The 20,675-nt window shown below is 48.1% G+C and overlaps 1 protein-coding gene across 1 annotated transcript in view; it reads left to right on the plus strand.

Moving 5' to 3' along the window:
• Positions 1-20,675, plus strand: part of AARS1 (alanyl-tRNA synthetase 1) — a 751,871-nt gene that overhangs the window by 458,775 nt on the left and 272,421 nt on the right. The window contains exon 11 of the mRNA XM_069655037.1: positions 19,669-19,813. Coding sequence (XP_069511138.1) covers positions 19,669-19,813 — 145 coding nt within the window. The remainder of the gene's footprint in view (positions 1-19,668; positions 19,814-20,675) is intronic.

Raw genomic sequence — 20,675 nt, forward strand, 5'->3', positions numbered from 1 at the left:
TACACTATACGGCCTGGGATTTTCCATCAATCTCAAAAAGTCAGAGTTGGGGCCCACGCAGAGCCTCACCTTCCTGGGCCTTATCTGGGACACAAACTCCAAGAGGATCTTCCCCTCTGAGGACAAGATCACGGCCATCAAGAAGGCCACTGGGCATTTTCTCAGCAGAGCAGCGACCTCGGCATGGTGGTACTAACACCTGTTAGGAGTTATGGCCGAATGCCTTCTTGCAGTGCCACATACGAGGCTCAAAATGAGGCGGCTGCAGCTATATTTCTCAGCCTCCTGGAACCAGGAGAAGGGTTTGCAGGCGGAGCAGGTCAGCATACCACAACATCCCCACCAGGATCTGGTCTGGTGGGGTACGGACAGCAACCTGCTGATGGGCAGGCCCTTCCGGCAACCAACACCTCAGGTCCCCATTACCACAGACTCATTCCCAGAGGGATGAGGAGCTACCCTGGGCAGCCACAGCGTCCATGGAGTATGGTCCCGGCAGGAGCAGCTGGCGCTCATTAACTGGCTCGAGATGATGGCCATCTGGCTTGCTCTCAAAGCCTTTCTACCTATAATCACTGGCAAGGCGATTCTCATTTAAACAGACAGCTCCACCTGCATGTATTTCATCAACAAGCATTGTGGCACCCGCTCCCTTTCCCTCTGCAGACGACATTTGGGAGTGGGCTCTGGTTAACAACATGCACCTACCTAACACTAAATACCTAGAACGTAAATGGCGAAAGACAAAACCCAGGAGAGAAGGGCCACCTTGGCCCGACACCTTTATCAGTACAAGGCCGAAATCCGGAAAGCAAAAAAAGCCCACTACAACTCCCGAATCCTAAACTGCTAAAACCCAAGCAAAGAACTCCACAAAATCATCTCCGAATTAACCAAACCGGCTTGCACCACGACCGTCCCGACCCCCTCACAATCACTGTGCAACTCTTTCTCCCTCCACTTTTACACCTCGGCTCTCGAAAGAACAAATACTCTAGCCACCAAACTGGCTCTTACATCCACCAGGCAATTCTCCCCCCATACCGGCCAGCCCACCAGCTGCGACCACTACGCAACCAACGTTCGAATCCTTTAGTCTAATATCACCAGAGCAATTTCTCAAACTTCTATCTGCCCGCAAACCATCTGGCTCGCCGCTGGACCCTTGCCCAGCCGCAACCCTCAAAGAAATGTTTGCTTCCACCTGCGCAGGAGAACACGCAAGATCCATCATAAATGCCTCCCTTTCCTCTGGATCTTTCCCGACGCATTCAAAATAGTTCATGTCAAACCTCTAATTAAAAAACCTTCCCTCGAGCCCAAAAACTACCGCCCCATCTCCAACACCAGGTCCCCTGCCAAACTCATTGACCGAACCGCCTACTCCCAGCTAAATGCCTTTGTCGAAGCCAACAATCTCCTAGACCCCACCCAATCAGGTTTCAGAGCCCGTCACGGAACTGAAACCACCCTAACCTCAATCTGGGATGACCTTAAAATGACGGCAGACTCCGCGGGATGCGCCGCACTAATCCTTCTTGACGTATCCGCCGCCTTTGACATAATCAATCACGCAATCCTCCTAGACCGCCTCCACTCCCTAGGAATTTGTGGAACCGCTCTTAAATGGATAGCTTCATTCCTCAAAGACAGGTACCAAATAACGATACTCTCCACCTATACCTCCCAAGCCCGACCAGTCGACACGGGAGTCCCACAAGGAGCATGCCTATCCGCCCTCCTGTTCAATCTCTACTTGATCGCCCTCCCACCAATAATTCCTTCACACAACATCCTGTGTTACAACTACGCCGATGACACTCAACTAATTCTAAAACTCCTGAACTCAAAACCCAACTCCCGTCCTGACCTGGCCTCCTGCCTCCTTTACTTAGAACTCTGAATGACCCAAAGCCACCTCCTGTTAAGCCCCTCCAAAACAGAAATCGTGGTATGTGGCAACTCCAAACTTCTTCCACACCCGCTACCCTGGCCATCCGCCATGGACAACTCACAGACCCCCCCCTCCCCCCCTCCAACTCAGTGAAAAATCTTGGATGCACCCTTGACTCTGACCTAACACTCTCACGCCAAGTCAACAACGTCTCAAAGTCCGGCCACTACCACCTTAAAACCCTTAGGCAGATCTTTCCATATCTCTCCTTTCGCAACAGACTCTCCGCGGTGCAATCAATCGTTACATCAAGACTGGACTACACAAACCCTCTATACCTCGGACTCCACGCGTACCAACTGAATAAACTCCAAAGGGCACAAAACGCGGCAGCCAAAATGCTACTTGTGCTCGGCCCAAGAGACCACATCTCCCCAGCCCTTAAGACGCTGCACTGGCTTACAGTAGCCCAAAGGGTGACTTTCAAAACCTTATGCATCTCCCATCGAGCACTGCATAAAACCGGACCTCAATATCTTCAAGACAAGCTAAAACCCTATCACCCCCCCACGCACCCTAAGATCAAGCTCAGCCGGCCCCCTAGTCATACCGAAGACAAACTCAGTCAGGTTAGGCAGATCATCATTCTCAGCCTTGGCCCCCACACTATGGAACTCGCTCCCTCCCCACAGCCACCTAACTGAGGATTTAACGTCTTTCCGCAAACTGCTGAAAACCTGGCTCTTCCCCTGAAACCAACCCTTACCAAACTAACCCAAACAGACTAACAGCATCTCAATGACACAAATCCAACAAACTACCTGATGCAAGAAATTGACAGCTAATAACCCCTAATATAAACTAGAAGGACAAACAGAATTAAACAAGTAAAGTAGATCAAAGCAGTGAAGTGGTTAATAAGAGTAAATCATACAGAAACAGTAAAGGGATTTAAACTCCTGAAATGGGCATAATGCATGAGGAGTGAACGAAGTGAATGGTGTGGATGAAATAGTTAGAATGGATGAAGCGTGTGGAACAGATGAATGCACTGAGTGTAAGAATGCATGAGTGGAAGAACAGATGACTATATAGATCGAATGAGTGTGTAAATCGAATGAGTATGTAGATCGGATTAGTGTATAGAATGGATGAACATGTTGAGCGGCTGGGTGTGTAGAACGAACGAGCGTGTAGAGCGGATGAGCGTGTAGAGCGGATGAGTGCGTAAATACAGAGAAGCGAGTAGAACGCAGGAGTGCGTAGAACAGATGAATGTGCAGAACGGATGAGCGTAGAGCGCATGAGTGTGTAGAGCGCATGAGTGTGTAGAGCGCATGAGTACGGAAGTGCGGAGAGTGTAGATCGCTGGAGCAGATGAATGTGCAGACCTGGCGAGTGTACAGAGCGGATGAGTGGACAGCAGATGAATATATAGAATAGGATTACTGCGTATTAGCAAATGACTTCATAAGGCTGATGGGTGCATATTGCTGTTGAATGCGTGGAAAGCACGAGTGCATAAAGCGGTTGAGTGCGGGGAGCTGGTGAAGATGTAGTGCATGCGAGGGGATAAATCGGACAAATGCCTAGAGCGGATGAGATACATAGAGTGCGGGGAACAGATGGATGAGCGGAGCGGGATGGATGAGCTGAGCAGAAGAATGTGTAGAGTGGAGGACTGCATAGAACAGACTAGTGAGTAGGGCCGGCAAGTATATAGAGCAGACGAGTGCATATGAAAAAAGGGGTGCGTAGACGGGATGAGTGAGCAAAACAGATGAATGCATAGTACGTGTGAGGGCATAAAGCAAATGAGTGCCTGGAGCTGAACAGACGTGTTGCGTAGAGCGGATGAGTACATAGAACTGCTGAATGCGTAGAGCAGACGGAACGAGTGAAGTATGTAAATGGAGTCTATATGGATAGAACAAATTATATATGTGAATGGAATTGATCATATATATGGATGGAACGTGTGACGTACGTTGATGGAACGCCTGACATATGTGGATAGATCGGGTGCCGTATGTGGATGGATCGGGTGCCGTATGTGGATGAAACTGGTGACTTGATGAAACGTGTGAAATAGGTGGATGGAAAGGATGAAGGATGAAGTATGAAGATGTTACGGGCGAAATATGTGGACGGAGTGCATAAAACAACTTAGAATACACAGAATGGTACAGGTGAAATATGTGGATGGAATGCATAAAACAACTTAGAATACACAAAACGGATTGGAGTAAATGGAGCGCATTTGAGTGCGTGTGGCGGACAGGAGTGTGTGCGTGTGGCGGACAGGAGTGTGTGCGTGTGGCGGACAGGAGTGTGTGCGTGTGGCGGACAGGAGTGTGTGCGTGTGGCGGACAGGAGTGTGTGCGTGTGGCGGACAGGAGTGCATGAGTGCGTCGAGCGGACCGGAGTGTGTGGAGCAGACTGGGGTGCATGGAGTGGATAGGAGTGCATGGAACGGACTGGAGCGCATAGAATTGCGTGACGTATATAGTATGGTTTGGAATGCAGAGAACGTTTGAAAGAGCATATAACCCATCTTATCACACAACCACGCTTACTCTCTCCTTTACACCACCACTCAACTAGAACACAGAGATACTATGACACCATTCGGTATAACTGTTCTCATACCATCATCCGCCGCACACTCCACATCATTCTAAGTAAACACTGCTGGTTACACACCCCCCAGCCAGGCGTTCTCCTCAGGCCTAACGCAGCCACATTCGGTCTGGATAAATCCTGCCAGAACGAACACATACTCCTGATCTCTCAACCACCACACCTACCGCTAAGAAGCAGCTATTACACGAATACCGCACCAGCTGCACACATACCCGGTGCTCACATGCACCTTTGACTCCCTCTACTGATCTGAACTTCGGTTCCCAAGGGCGTTCAACCTACCAGCGCCTTCAGACCATACCAATGGTATATAAGGCGCTATATAAATGCAAAATAACGTAACGTAACATAACACCTGTCAGCAGTCCACCTCCCAGGGGAGTCCAACCTAGAGGCGGACATGCTGAGCAGGCTGGGCGCGGATAACTACGAATGGCTGTTGAACAAGTAGGTCCTTCAGGGGGATCTTCAACAGGTGGGGTCATCTGCAGGTGGATCTCTTCGCCACTAGTACCAACAGGAGGTGCCTCCAGTTTGTCTCCTAGCAGGGGCAAGGCAGGGGTTTGCTGGGCAATGCAATGCAGATCCCATGGAACATGACCGCTTACGCTACCCCCCTCCCCGCCACTCCCCTGGTTCACAGGGTCCATATGCAGGTTCAGGGAGTCAAGGGCCTTCGGATCATCCGGATAGCACCATGGTGGCCAGCAAGACCCTGGTTCTCGGAACTGCTCAGCCTGTTGGACCAGGCCCCTGTGCACCTCCTGCTGGGCACAGCACACCTTTTCTCTCAGCAGGGGGGCCCAGTCATTCACCCCTCCCCACAGAAGTTAGCCGTTGCAGCGTGGTTCCTGAATAGTTCTCCCTGATGCGTCTGCACCTGTCACAGGCTAACCTATCCATTATACAAGGGGCTAGGAGTGACGCCACCAGGAGCCAGTACAAAAGCAAGTGGACCAGGTTACGTCACTGGGCAGACTCAAAAGGAATTGTTCCTATGATGTGCACATTGGACGACGTGCTATTCTTCTCTGCACACCTCGCACACTCAGCCGTGCAAGTAGACACACGCTGCACTTTTCTGGCAGCCATTGGAGCTTACAAGAACTCTCCGGAGAATGTATTCTCATCCTCGAATCCGGTGGTTAAGTGGCACTTAGCGGGCCTGACTAGACTATATCGCCTATCAAAAAACTGCACCCAGTCTGGGACCTCAATGGGGTTGTGGGCGCCCTGGCGCATAAACTATCCAAGCACATGGCGTCCGCGGACATGAGGCTAGTAACCATTAAGACGGCCCTCCTAGTGGGCCTTATCTCGGCACGCCGAATCGGTGAGATCCAGGCGCAAGTGGCTTCAGAGCCTTTTACTACATTTCAAGAAGAAGGTGGTGCTCAGAACACACCCTGCATTCTTACCTAAGGTCGTCTCCTCTTTTCACCTTAATGAGGAGATGGTGTTACCAACTTTCTCTGCGGACCCTCGTCGTTAGGCAGAATCCTGTGCAGTTCCCTTGGGGAACACTGCAAAAAGATTAAGACTACAGGAGTAAGCGGTAAACCCAATTGGTAGCAATCTGCACCACCCAGATTTACCTGGTAGATGTGGCTGAGCAGTCAGACTTCCCTCAAGAAGAGTAAGGCAGTATGTAAGAGTATAAACAATAGGGCTAAAAACACAGTAGAGCAAACAAACACTGACCAGAGCTTTGTATAAAAAGTATATAATTTATTTAAAACACTTTAGGCAATATACTAGCACTCTAAATCAAAAGCAAGATAAAACAGTCAGGTAAAGTATACACACCTCCCTTAATAACTATTAGACAATTCAGAGTTGAAACACCACGATTTGTTAAACAGATGTGAGCGCATAACCTGATGGCACTCCAATAGTTCAGTTAAAGGGAGAGAAAAAGGCAGAGCATAGAAATAAAACAGGTCCCAACACTTTCAGGAGTTCTCAGCAAGGGAATAAAAGGCGGTATATACTGTAGAGCCAAAGTTCATAGGCCAGGCCCACTTTAAATGGAGCAAAGCAAAATGTGCCCAGGATCACACGGTTTAAAATGCACTAAAAGTCTTTGCAGAATGTTCAAAAGAGGTTGGGGCGATTCAAGAAGGTAAAGTTAGAAGGTCTAGGGCCAACCCAGTTGGAAAGCCAAGGATTTAAAGGTCAGCTTGGGCAAACCGAAGAAAGGGAGGTCAGGCAGGACACAGTACCTTAAAGAGAGAGGAAGCTCCAGCTGTGGCAGTTGTTCCTGGCAGTGGTTACAGTTTGTTGTTTCGACCAGGGGAAGAGAGGATCTCGTTGAGGAGGGATGAAACCAGCCGCGGAGTTAGTCTATAAAAGGTGCGTTCCTTTTATTTGCGGTCAAAGTGGTGAAGCTTGGCTTTCTGGCCGCCGGGGTGCATGGCATGGGTGATTCGACCAAGAGACATCTTTGGAAGGTGAAAAGGGTGAACTGGTTGGTCCCACCAGCTCAGAGGAAGAAGACTCTTCCAGCAGAAGATCTCTTGTCGGGAAAGTGGTGAGGTCGTTGCAGCAGGGCTCCACCGGTGGTGTCGTCGTTGCAGATGGCTCAGCTTCTTCTCTCTTCGGATTCTTAGGTCCTGTGGCGACTTCTGAAGTTCCAGTCCCAAAGGCCCAGCTTTTATGCAGAAAAAACCCCATTCAACAGCCTAGCTGTCACTCAGACATGCTAATTGGTGAGCCGGGCGGCTCACCACTGGCCCAATAGGAACAGAGTGCGACTTGAGTTGCTGAGGCAACGCAGTTCAGGGTGCCAATTCCCCTCCCCACCCATCCTGTGGAACCCAGACAGAGTGGCACCGTTTGGAGGGTTTCTGTGGAGAAGCCTGCGAAAAAGTGGAACAAAGGGCTCGACCTTGGTCAGAGTTACAGAGACGGACACAAACGCCATTTTAGAAAAGAGTTCTGGAAAAAAGACCCAACGGTTGGTTTAATATTAAATAAATAAACCAGCGGTATCTTTAACATTGCACCAAAAAGTGGTGTGTTTAAAATCAATGGGAAAATCCCATATAGAATATTCCAGTGGAATATTTTGCGTGGTAACCACTGCCACCAGCCAGAAACTCGACAAGGGGGGACTGGACAGTGCCCCCTTGAAAACAGACCCAGGGGCAATATAATTGACCCCTCCCAGTACTTCCACAATATGATGGTTTGTACTGGTTCTGTTCATAATTTAAGACTAGTAAAGTCAATGGTGACTTTACATGCCCTGGGAGACAGTAGTCCGTCCCAGGGTTATGGAGTTGTTTGGGAGTCACTATGACACCGCTGTGTTACTGCACTGAGGGTGCTGTGTAACACATACACAAAAGACAGATGATACCCTATGGAGTAAAAGACCCCATGGCCCAAAAGCACATAAATAGTCAAGAGACATATTTCAAATCATGCCTAAGAATGGGAGTAAAAGAGTCTCCCTCTTAGCAGGAGAAAAAAACAAATCCCAAAAATCCAGCAACGCTGCTGGGGGGTTTGGGAAAATAGCCTTATAAGAGAATTCTCCGTGACACTAGTGATGACGCTCTGAGGGTACTACACTGACGTCAGACGGGCGCTAAGGTTCTACCTGGACAGAGCCAAGAGCTTCCGCACATTCGTCACCTTTGGGGGATCAAATCCAGGCTGTCGGGCCTCCAAGGCTTCCATAGCAAGGTGGATGGTTATGGCCATCAAGGAGGCGTATGAGGGGCAGTACAGGCCATTGCCAGCAAACATGCATGCCCGCGCCATCAGAGCTAAAGCCACAGTGGCAGCTTTCCAAAGGCACGTTCCGTGTCAGGTTATCAGCAAAGCTGCTGTGTGGGCTACTCCCTCAGACTTCTGCAAGCACTACTGTTTGGATGCCAGCGCCAAGTCGGACGCGGTATTTGATCAGGCAGTGTTAAGGAACTTGTCTTCTTAAGAGGGGCAACTATCCACCCTGGGCTACATTCAGTTGTAATCGCCCATACAGTATGGAGGGAAGGCCCGGGACGTAGCAGTAATTATAAGTTACTCACCATAGTGACTAACGAACTCCTAGTCCATAGCCCCCTTTCCGCCATACGTCCGACCATCCGCCCATCTAATAAAACTGGTGTCATTAGGCAATGTTAATATTGTCGATGCGTCAAGGGGGACTGAGGAGTGGCGCTGATGGGCGGCGTCAAGGGAGCACATGCTCCTAGGGCCGATGAAAAGGGTTCGGTCTCCTGTCCCTAGGTATGGATGCCCATACATTATGGAGGAAAGGGGACTATGGACTAGGAGTACTTTAGTCAGTACAGTGAGTCATTTTTAATTTTGACACTTACTTGCCTTTATGGTCAGATGGGCCAGTTCAAGAGCCTGCAGTACATATCCTAGGTGGTAAAGATGTTCTTCCCAAGTGGGGCTGAACACTGCAATGTCATCCAAGTATGCCATGCAGAAGTCCTCTAACCCGTTTAGGACCACGTTCACCATCCTTTGGAATGTAGCAGGGGCATTCTTTAGTCTGAAAGGCATAACCCTGAACTGGTATAAGCCTCATGGGAAGGAAAATGCATTTTTCTGCTTGGCATAGTGTCTCAGTGCTATTCGCCAATAGCCTAAGGTCAAGTCAAATGTACAGAGGAACTTGGCAGCTCCTAGTTTATCCACCAGCTCATCTGTTCTTGGTAACGGATGGGCATCAGTCTTGGTGACTGCATTCAGAGCCCTATAGTCCACACAGAACCATAACTCACTGATTCCTGCTTTGGGTACTTGCCCAACTGGACTAGCCCAGGGACTGGTAGATGGCTCTATAACCCCAAGTTCAAGCATCCTGTTGACCTTTTTCTTTATGCGAGTTCTGACATGATCAGACATTCTGTAGCCCCTGCTTTTGATGGACTGTCACCAGTGAGTATATCATGCTGGCCCAAAGGGGTCAAGCCTGGTGTCTGTGAGAACAGGGAGGCAAACTGAGTCAACGGAGCATTGCACTCCTTCTGTTGCTGCAGAGTCAAATCTGAAGAGAGTTCAACTCCTTCAATTGTCTCATCTGAAGGGTATCCCCTGAGAAAAGGGAGATGCTTGCGTTCCTCCTCCTGATCAGAGGCCAGAAGCAAAGCTCCTAGTTCTGGTCTAGAGACATAGGCTTTCAAACGATTGGTGTGAAAGGCCCTACAGGCCTTCTTGGGGTTACCCAAGTCCACCAAATAATTAACCTCTCCATGTTTGCCTACAACTTTGAAGGGTCCAATCCATTTGTCCTATAAGGCTCTCTGCCTTGCAGGAACCATAGCTAGTACTAACTGGTCTGGAGTAAGCTGCACCATGTTTGACAAGACCCCGACCAGCTTTCAAGTTTTCAGATGCTTCAATCATCAAGAGTGCCATCCTCCTCCTGAGGCATAGTACATAGTCAGTGACACGGACTGACCTTAGGGATGGAACACTCTCCAAACCCTCTTTGATCAGGGCCAAACTGCCTCTGACAGGATGACTATAGAGGAGCTCAAAGGGGCTGAAACCCACTCCAGCTTGAGGCGCTGATCTATAAGCACATGGAAGGCATGGCAGTAGAAGGTCCAACTTTCTTCTCAGGGGTTCCTCTAAGGCACCTTTCATGCTCTTCATGGTCCAGTTAAACCTCTCTACCAGCCCATTTATTTGTGGGTGATAGGCAGTTGAGCACTTGTAAGTTACTCCACAGTTTCTCCACATGGTCTGCATGTAGCGGGACATAAAATGTTACCCCCTGTCAGAGTTAACTTCCTTAGGTAGCACAACCCTGGTAAAAATACCAAGTAGGGTTGTAGCCACTGCTTGGGCAGTAACAGTTCTCATAGCTATTGCCTCAGGATATCTGGTAGCATGGTATACCACAACCAGTATAAATCGGTTGCCTAAGGAGTTTGGAGGGTCTAGGGAACCAACAATGTCAATCCCCGCCCTCTCAAAAGGAACTCCCACCACTGGAAGGGGCACTAAAGGTGCCACATTCTTGGAATCTATTTTGCCAGAGGTGTGGCAGCTCCTACAATGTTTATCAACATCTGCACCTATCTTGGGCCAGTAATAGTACAGAGAAAGCCTCTCTTTGGTCTTCTCTGAGCTCATGTGATCAGCCAGAGGGATCTCCTGCCTGTGCTAGTTGTAGGGGCTTGACGTCTAACCTCCTGGGGAACTATCAGTCGCATGAAGTCCCCTGGGGTAGATTCTGTAGGTTCACTATAGAGTAGACCATGCTCCCAGTAGAGCCTATGCTTCCCTGGCTCTTGGCCTTCCAGCTGGGAAGCGGTCTTCGGTCTAAGACCTTCTAGAGAGGGACACTCTTTGTCCTCTGCTGAAATATGCCCTCGAGGGTCCACCGTCTGCAAGCAAAGTCTGCAGCTCAGGATGGTCTCTAGGATCCAGATATTCCAAGCAGGGAAGGACCTCCTCCAGCTCTGTTTCACCAGTAGCTAGCTCTCAGGAGTTGGTTCATCCACCCACTCAGCCTCAGTTGGGGATGGGGTCACTGGGGTGACCTGGGACTGTCCTCTGGAAGTCCTAGTTTTCAGAGCAGGTTTGGGTTCAAGACCCTTTTTCTTACCAGAGACTCTGGATTTCTCCTTGGTCTTTCTTCTTTTTGGAAGTGGAAGGTGGTTGGTCTGCCTGTTGGTTTGAAATTCTGGATTCCTCCTTGATCTCAAACTGAGAGTCTCGCAAGGTTGCCTCTCTGGCCAATCTTCTCAGCTCCTGTTTCTTTTTGCTCGGAGGCCTGGGGGTACATGAAACTACTGAGTTTTTAAGTCACTATTTATTTATGCATTTGTTGCAGCGCACAAAATCCTTGGGTTTCTCGGCACTAGTTACATTGGGGCGCATTGGTTAAGTATATTAGTTACACTGGGTTGTAAGGTTACAGGTTATATTATGTGAAAAGAGGTGCATTCCATGACTGGGAAGCTCTTGCCCCCTACTGGGAGGTGGTTGAACTTGGAGGTCTTCAGGGGGTGAGAGTTGGAAGATCTCGGAGAGCGGGTGGGGGTTTTTCTCTGCACATCGTGACAGGTAGGTCAGGCAGTGTTCGAGACAACGGTGGACCAGGGATAATGTTTTGAATTTAATCAATTCCCGGACGGGCAGCCAATGTTCAGCTCGCCTGTCTTCCGAGATGTGGCCCGATTTGGAGAGGACAATGGCCGCTCGAAGGGCATTGTTCTGGATCGTCTGGAGTTTACTTGGGTTGCATTCGGATGTGCTGGTAAATAAGCGTTATAAGAATCGAGCTTGGCTCCAGTGATAGCTCTTGCTATTGTAAGGTTAGGAGTGCAGAGAAAGGGCCTGCTGGCATGAAGCAGTTTGGCTGGGTAGGCCGCCGCTGAGGCGAGTTCACCTGCTGTGAGAAGTTGAAGTTGGCATCCAGGTAAACCCCCAGAGTTTTGGCAGTGGTGACGGTGGTGATGCGGTTACCATCGATGGTGAATTCTTTGTAAACTGGATCAATTTTACGCAGTGTGGGGTTTGAGCCGACGATGATGTCCGTTTTGTCATCGTTGAGACAAAGTTGGTAGTAGGCCATCCAATTTTGAATTAGCTCATAGACTGCGTTTATGGTTGCGGAGTCCTGGGCGTAGGATCCCGAGAGTGGGATAAGGAGCTGCGTATCGACAGCATAGTTTGTATATAAGATGCCTAGTAGGTCAAGGTGGTTGAAGAGGAGTTTAGTGTAAATATTGTAGAGAGTAGGGGAGAGACAGGAGCCTTGGGGGACTCCACAAGTGCCTGGAGTAGGTTTGGCAGAGAAGTTGTTCATGAAGACATGGGAGGATCTGTCGGCTAAGATGGATCTCACCCGGTTGGAGGCTGCTGGCAAGAAGTTAGTAGTTGAAGTAAGTTGAGATCACAGGATTTGGTGGTTTATCAAATCGAATGCTGCGGAGAGGTCTAGTATCATCAGGAGGGCCGGTTTGCCAGTTTCTTTGATGTCATCTATTTGTATTTTCAGATCTAGTAGGGCATTTTCAGTTCCATACTTGGGGCGGAATCCTGATTGGCGAGTGCCCAGAATATGGTTTTCCTGTAGATGCTGTTAGAGCTGGATGTAGGCAGCACGATCTCGGATCTTCAGGAGGTAGGGAACTGTGGTAATGGGGTGGTAGCTGGTTGGGATGGATGGGTCTAGGGAGGGTTTTTGAAGGAGCGGTAGGACCCATGCTTCGTTCAGGGAAGTTGGCACTGAGTTGGTGGAGAAGGATGCATTGATGATGGCTGTGAATAGTGGTTCCGAGTGTCTAGGCGCAGTCTTTGATGATGGGTGCTGGACAGGAGTCTCCTTTACAGTGTGATGGTTTGAGACGCTTGAGGATCCTGGAGACGTCCATGTCTGAGACGAGGTGGAAGCTGAACAGGGTGCTGGAGTGGGACACTGATGAGATCTATGCTGTGGGCGGTGGTGGTTTGGTGAGCATGGTCAGTTGCTTGGCAGTGATTTTTTTCTTTGAGGGAAATGACCTTTGCAGTTATGGAGTCTTGGACCTTTTCACACCAGGTACTGTCAAGTCTGGCTGGGGTGGTGGTGGAGGAGGTCGAGATTCTAGTTCTCTGAGGATGGTGAACAGTTTCCAGGCGTTGGGTGAGGCATTACTAATTCTAGAAGTGTAGCTGTTTTCATTGGCGGCGTGGACTTCCTTTTTGTAGTTATTGGCAAGGGAGTGGAAAAGGGCTTTGGAAGCAGGGGAGGATTATTTTATCCATGCTACCTCGGCGGCTCGCTTCTTGGCACGGATTTCAAGGCGCTAAGGAGTAAACCAGGTGTTTTTTAGAGAGGGTTTGGGTTTCCTGAGTTTAAGAGGGGCGAGCGTGTTGACTGCTTGTGACAGATAGCATGTAGAGGTCAACCAGTGTTACTCGGTCCGTTACGGAAGGCGATGGGTGCGCTAAGGTAGCAAGTAGCAGTGCAATGTTGTTCATGTTGAGGTTTTCGGTGCACCAGGCCATGCATTCAGGTTTGGCAGGGTGAGCTGGTCTGGGGCGTTCTGAGTGGGGGTTTTCGAATGCTATGATGCGTTGGTCCTACCATGGGCAGGGGGAGGTGACTGGGGTGGGGATGTTGCAGTTGAGGTTGCTTAACCAATCTAAGGTGCGGCCTTGGTCATGGGTGGGCTCGAGAGAGCGTTGTGCGAAGCCGTCATGGTTAAGTGCCAAGGTTCCGTTGGTGGCCATGGTGTCAGCTGGGAGCTTGAGGCCTAGGTTGAGGTACCTAAGGATTATGATTTTGGACTTGGGTTTGATGGAGGTGAAGATACTCTGCATTAAGTGGTCTTCAAAGGTGGGGCTGGGGCCAGGTGGACGATGGACAAGGAGCAGTGGGATGGAGTCCGTAGGTGACATGGAGATCTTAGTGAGTAGGGATTCACAATTGGGGATGAAATTAGTTTGCGTGACTCTGATGGTGAGGGTGTTTTTAAAGATGAGGTTGACGGCGCTTGCTCTTTTTGAGGATCTTATCACATCCTGGGGTGGTAAAACCGGCGGGGGGGGGGGGTGGCAATGGAAAGGGCTGGGCCAGCAGCGGGATGGAGCCACGTTTCCGTGATGGCAACCAGGTCAAAGTCGTTGAATGTTATGAGGTCAAGGATATCTACGGTGTGGGCCGGGACTGATCTTGCGTTGATGAGCGCGCAGTTAATGGCTTTGCAGTTGGGACTGGCGGGATTGCATTTTTGCAGATTTCCCAGTGCTCGGGCAGTGTGGAGAGGGAAGCGTGGGATGAACTGGGTGCGTAATCTGAGGATTCTGTTCCTTGTGAAAGTCGGAGGGGGGCGAGGTGGTAGTCGTGTTAGTGATTTCGGGTAGCGTCGGGCCTAGTCCGTGGATTTGAGGTGGGCTGATTGATTGCAATGCAAGGTGTGGTACGCGTGTAGAGTTTAGTGGGCAGCCTGAGGAGGCTGTTCCTCGTAGTGATCGGTGGGTGCCTTGCAATGGCTGAGTCGAGGAGTTTGGGTTGTGAGGGGTCAGGACTGAGTTTTTGCATCTGGCAGAATGATTGCGTTGCGCGGTGTGGTACACATGTAGAGTATAGTGTACAGCCTGAGGAGGCTGTTCCTTGTACGGATTCGGGGGAGAATGATGATGGCGGAGACAGGGGTGTCAAGCTGATGGAGGAGTGGGAGGGTTGGCCTTGGGGATCGTGAGAGAACATACCCTGCCAGGTACTTCGGATTGCACACTAACAGACATTCTCAGTCATGTTATTGTACTGGATAAGGGCTTGCAAAATGGGGACCATTTGGATAGGCTGTCCAGCAAGTTTAGTGGGACCTTTGGGTGCCTGAGCCACATCCTTGGGTTTGAAGAAACTTTCATTAACCACTGTAATGCTGGCCCCTGTGTTTCTGATGGCAGGAGTCTCATGGCCATCTACAAGTACACTGTCCTTGTAATAGTCTGTGTTTTCAGGTATGGTATCATACACATCTATATTCTGTTGTTCCCACAGACCCAGGAACACTAAAGAAACACTAGCTTGAACTCCAATGGGTTCTTCAGCTAGTAGGTGAAGTGAGCACTTGTCGTTGGAGCTTCATTCTCAGGAGCGGAGGCTAAGGAGACAGTGTGGACGCCTGAAGGTTTACCCTTGCATCTGGCATCCCTTTTCACATGGTCGCTAGACCAACAAACCACACATTTACCAAAGCTTTTCTGGAATGGGGGTTTCTGGTAACCACCCTCTGGTTTGGCCCCAGAGGTTTCACTAGACCTGTATGGCGTCCCTTGGTATTTATCCTTATGTTTTGTGTGGCCCTCTTATGGTGGGGGAAAATTTAGAATTTTCATTACGATCTTTCTTGTGCTTCTTCCTTATGAGTGACCCTGTTGGTTAACCATGAATCAGCAGCTTGAGCTAGCCGCTTGGGATCAAGTTCCTTTGAGTCAGCCAGGGCTGTCTCAGCTCATGGGAGCAGGCATCAACAATATTCTCTAGTAAAAATAAATTTCTCATTCGTTCAGAGGAGTTCACTTTGTAACCCTTAACCCAACCATCTAAGATTTTCAGGCCTTCACACACCCAAGCAGCCCAAGGGGTACCATCCTTCTTTTTATGGTCTCTGAATTGTTAAAGGGATTGAGAAGGAGTCCTGCTCCATGCAACAAAATCATTCCCACAAATATTCTGCAAACCATAGGTGAATTCAAATGTACCAATCCAACACATGAAGCTTAAGATCATACATACTTACAGCCTCTTTTGGTAGGCGAGGTCCCTTTTAACTAGTAGACCGAGAAGACTCTGTAAAGGAAGCAGAATCAAGGGACATCTTTTTCATAGCATACTCATGCTGCATTTCCCTTTCTCTGAGCCTTCTCTACTTGTCTTTGTCCTCCTGATTGCACTGCATGTTTCTTGAATTCTAGTTCCAGTCCAATTCTTTCAAGTGAGAGATATTCCGGGCTGACATTGTGACCCACATGGGTCATGATAGGATGTTGTTGTGGTACAGGAGAAGGCTGTGGGGGGGTGGGGGGGGTTGCTCATCCCTTGAGGATCCTCCTCTCTTTATTACTGATTTGGCAGATTGGAACTAAGCTCTGAACTATCATTCTTCTCAATTTCCTCCAATTGAATGTTGGAAGTAGGGGTTATGGGCCTACTTCCAGGATTTTGGTGATTTAACTACTTTGTAATCAACACATTTTTTCTTCCCTTTAAACACCGTCCCCTAGTTCTACATACATATTGCAATTGTTCCATTGTAAGTGCAGTAAAGGACTGCTCATTAAAATAACAATTTCTTGCATTTTTGTTACAAGTTATCTTACTTTTTGGTGGAGCAAGCCTTGTGCATGGTTTATTTGGGCACCAGTACAACCAATCACTGTAATCCACTCAACACCAATCCCACCGCCTGCCACCCGTATTGGGTAAGAATCTGTAGAGTCCAACTGCTGTGGGACTTTGCAAGACTGATCTCTTGGTATTAGGTAACCCACCTTTTAAGGTAGGCCTGTAATAACACAAGTTGGTAGTGTGACTTACCAGCCAGACTTATCTTAAGAGGGGTAATGTGAGCTGTAGAGCTGTCCAATGAAATTATTAAATGCAGGTATCCTGCTTTGAGTCTAGGGAGGTGAGCCCACTAAGCAAGACCTCCTTAGGGGGTCAGGGAAAGCGGGACCTCACTGGAAATGACACCCCTATAGGGAACAAGGACTCCCATTGCTACAAGGAACCCCTTATGAAGAGTGCTCTGTCTGCATATATGGGTATGGAAGAGACTGATGTTGCTTCTGTTTTACATCCAACAAATACTGACATTGCGTATAGCATTGGCTCAAGTTAATATTGGCATTCCCTTAAACACAGCAATTGTTGAAAAACAACATGCGCCTTTGAAGAACGGCGGCGAGAATAAAGGGACAAGGCACCTTGAAAGGAGGAGGAGCATGTGAGACCTACAGCCGTCTTGGAGGTGCAGAGCTGCGCTATACTGCAGTGGTGTGAAGAGATGGCAGAGATGCCAGAAGGCTGGCGCCAAGAAAGGCGATACATCCAAGTAAGAGACTGGGACAGAAGGACCGTTTTACCTGGTGGCGTGGCAACACTGCAGACGTGGTGGGACTGGGAAACTATGGCGAGGCCAGGACAGAATCGGTGGAACGACTCCTCCCATTGGAACATATGGGCCACAGAGACTGACAAAGCAGGTAGAAGTAGAGATGCAAGAGACTGAGATGTAAGGCTTGTTTTACCTGGTGGCGTTGCCACGCTGCAGCTGTGGTGAGTCCTAGGAACTGGAGAAATAAAAAGAAATTAGGCCAGGACCGACCAGCGGGACGAATCCTCCACTTGGCACGCGAGGACCATGGAGACTGACAAATCGGGCAGAGGAGAAGCTGACACTTATGTGCTGGCGATGCTGTGTGAAGGGCAACATCCCCGCTAGGACACCACACCTCTGGAACACCCCCGAAAGCATAATTATAATTGTTCTTTTATAACACACTTAATACCAATGAGTGGTTTCTAAGTGCCAGAATGGGATTCAAACCTGTGTTGTGCTGCGTTGTCTTCCTTCCAAGACAAAGCTGTTGCTCCTGGGCTATCCTTCCGCACAAGGTACCATGGTTGCCCACGGTGGAGGGAGACTAGTGGAAACACACAGAGAAAAAAAATTGACAAGGTTCACGCGAGCCCAAGAAACAGTATTGAATAATAATAATAAGCCAAGAAGTACATGTACAACCAGAGAGGTGAAGGAAACTTGAAAGCCAGAGGGGCCTTGAGATTCCTCGAGAAATAAGTAACGTTGATAATGTAAGGAAGGCATCAATGGCAGACAGACACAATGGATATAAGTTTTGAAAACCTTTATTTGGCCATTTGGTTGGGTTTGGTAGAAATCCTAACTAGCCCTAACTCTAGAATGGGAGTAATCGCGACCATTAAATAAATAACACAGTCCCAGTCAGTCTAGTCGTCATAAAATGTCCTATACTAAGAAACCCTAACCTTGCCCTCCTTCTCAAAATGACAAACATGTTTAGGGAATTCAAACAGAAAATAGTGTCTCAAAAGAAATGTCAGAATGGCTTTAAATAACTCCCTTCCCCATGTTCAGCACCACAGGGTCTAGAGTTTCCTAAAAAGTATAGGTGGATGGCACAGTTCTTGTTATTATTTCACTCCTGCACACTTTGGCTTAGTGATACAATTTAGCAGTTCATGCTTGAGCCTCAAGCTTCTGGTAGTTCATTCACTTCCTTAGGCTTCGTCCGCCTTGTCATAAATAAACAGTTCCACTTTTGACCTTTACTGCACAGGCTTCTCTCTGCCAGGTTGGAGCCATTATTTCAGCTTTCACTTCATGGGGGTTCCCTTCCCCACATTTTGACTCTGGTATCTTTTCACTGTCGAAGACTTTTGTTCGAAACTCCAAGGATTTCACATAGACCCCTGCATAACCACTTCTTCCTCTCTTTCGATCTCTTTCAATAATTCTACAATCCATAATCTTCCTCCTCCTTACAACACCAATGCCTCTTGGTACTTCTAGTTTTCTATTCTCTTCGGTTTGCCTTGTTGGCGTTTTTCAAAATTCATATGTAACTCTAATACTTCTTGGTATTTGTAGTTTTTTAGTTTGCCTTCTTGGCCTCTTTCAAAGTTCAGATATTTTGCCCTTTTTGGCACACATACTTTGCCTTTCATTCCATTTTCTTTCGGGATCGTGATTGCTTTCTTGCCTTTTATTCCCAATCAACTCAGAACACTTCAGAACCTTTTGGATGTGAGATTTCCCCTGACAGGACCACTGTGTTATTTTGTATCCATTCCTCTCTCAATTCAACAATTGTCCTTTCCATTATGCGTTTCATCGGCGTACGCACAACCTTCAACTTTGGAGTTAGTTACTTTTGCTTTCAACACAAACAGGACTTTTGTTGCCTTCGATAACTCACCGGTTGTGTTCATCAGCCTTCTCGCATCAACGCTGTTCATGCCACAGTCCAGGCCTTTTCCAACACCTCAACTGCTCCTCCCCAACTCTGTCGTTCATCCGTTAAGGTTGCAGGCTGCTTTGAAGTACCTTGAATGTTTCTTTCTTTTGCTCACTCGTTTTCAGTCTTGAAATGCTTACGGCTTCCCCAAAGTGGGAGATTCTCACCTGGCTCTCTCGATCTTTGTAACTGCAGTTCAGCCCCTTGGCGTTCCGACTTCATTGCCTAGTTCGCATCAGCCCTGAAAGGGCTGTTCCTTCTCGTACCCAGCCTCGCTCAGTGTGCCTCAGTGCCCCACCTTTTATTCACCTGAACGTGAGTGTTAAACAGTGGCAGGTGTATATAGTTAGAATTATGTGCCTGACTCTGCCTGGCCTCATTACAGGGACATAGTCCGTGAAAGACAGGGGAGGTAATCTGCCTGACCTTATTTCTCATCTTCCTCGGCTCAGTAGTGTTGCCAATGTAACGTGGGGCAGAATTATGGGAGTTGTAGTTCCCCATAAAATGAGCAGCAATAGGGTGTGATGGTTTGTGGAAATAGGCGCATAACATGACTCGCCATCAGGTGTTGCTCCCCCACTCACTGCATGTTCTTTGTAATGTAGATATGTGGTGCTAAAGCAATGATTTATATCTGTTTTGTTTTCTGTTGCCAGCTGAAATCTCATGGAAAGGGTGCCGGTGGTGAGGACTCGCTCATGCTGGATATATACGCCATTGAAGAGCTGCGTGCCCGCGGATTCGAAGCTACTGATGATTCTCCCAAGTACAACTACAAGTCTGATGGCCATGGCAATTATGGTATTTTTATAGACTTCATTTGTGCTGGGCAACTTGACAATTTAAGTGCATTAAAATCTTGTAGTGCTTTCTTTTTTTTAATGCTTTTATTTTCATTTTTATACTACTAACCAAATGAAGTGAAGCTTCTTGCGGAGAGCCCTTAAATTTCAAATGGAAAAGAAAAAAAACATGTATACAGCAATCTAGCAGGCTAAATGATTTCAAGTGAGGAAGGAATTTGGATAGGTCATATCTGTGATCTAAATGATTGCATTGGTATGTTATTGTCCTAAGTTCATTCAGCATACAAAGCACTTTACTTCCTTGCCTCAGGAGTGGTGATCAGTATGATAGAAAATAAAATCATATCTGTCCGAGTTCAGTCCTGAAACCTGCTTAAATGCTATAAATTTGTCCAAACTGTTACCCATTTGGGAAATTGATATGTGATTAAAGCAGTGATATGCTTCATTGCTTCAAAGTTTCACAGATGATCTCACCAGCTGTTAATAGTCCCCTGTGGGGATTTTCAATCTTCAATGGGAATGAAGTGGACTGGGCTATATAGATTTGCTGAGAGTTGGTCTATTTTATTTTGTTTCTGGTGAGGAATTCTTTACAATATGCTTATGCTTGAGGGCAGAGCTGCCACTTGTGCATTCGACCCATTCTATTCACAGTCCCTCCGATGTAACAGGGTGCTATCTGTTTAAATTCTAACCTATAGCCAGTGTGTACGTTCTCAGTGAAAGCGTGTTGGCATTTTGTTAAGGAGATTTGTCTTCGGTTCTATTTCCAGGTCGCAGATGTACCAACCTACAAGGCTTGTAGGGTGTTAGAATTATCCTGTGTGACCGATTCACCTCCTGTGAGACCATAA

Source organism: Ambystoma mexicanum, chromosome 1p, assembly GCF_040938575.1.
Source record: "Ambystoma mexicanum isolate Mex_15411 chromosome 1p, UKY_AmexF1_1, whole genome shotgun sequence".
Lineage (NCBI taxonomy): Eukaryota > Metazoa > Chordata > Amphibia > Caudata > Ambystomatidae > Ambystoma > Ambystoma mexicanum.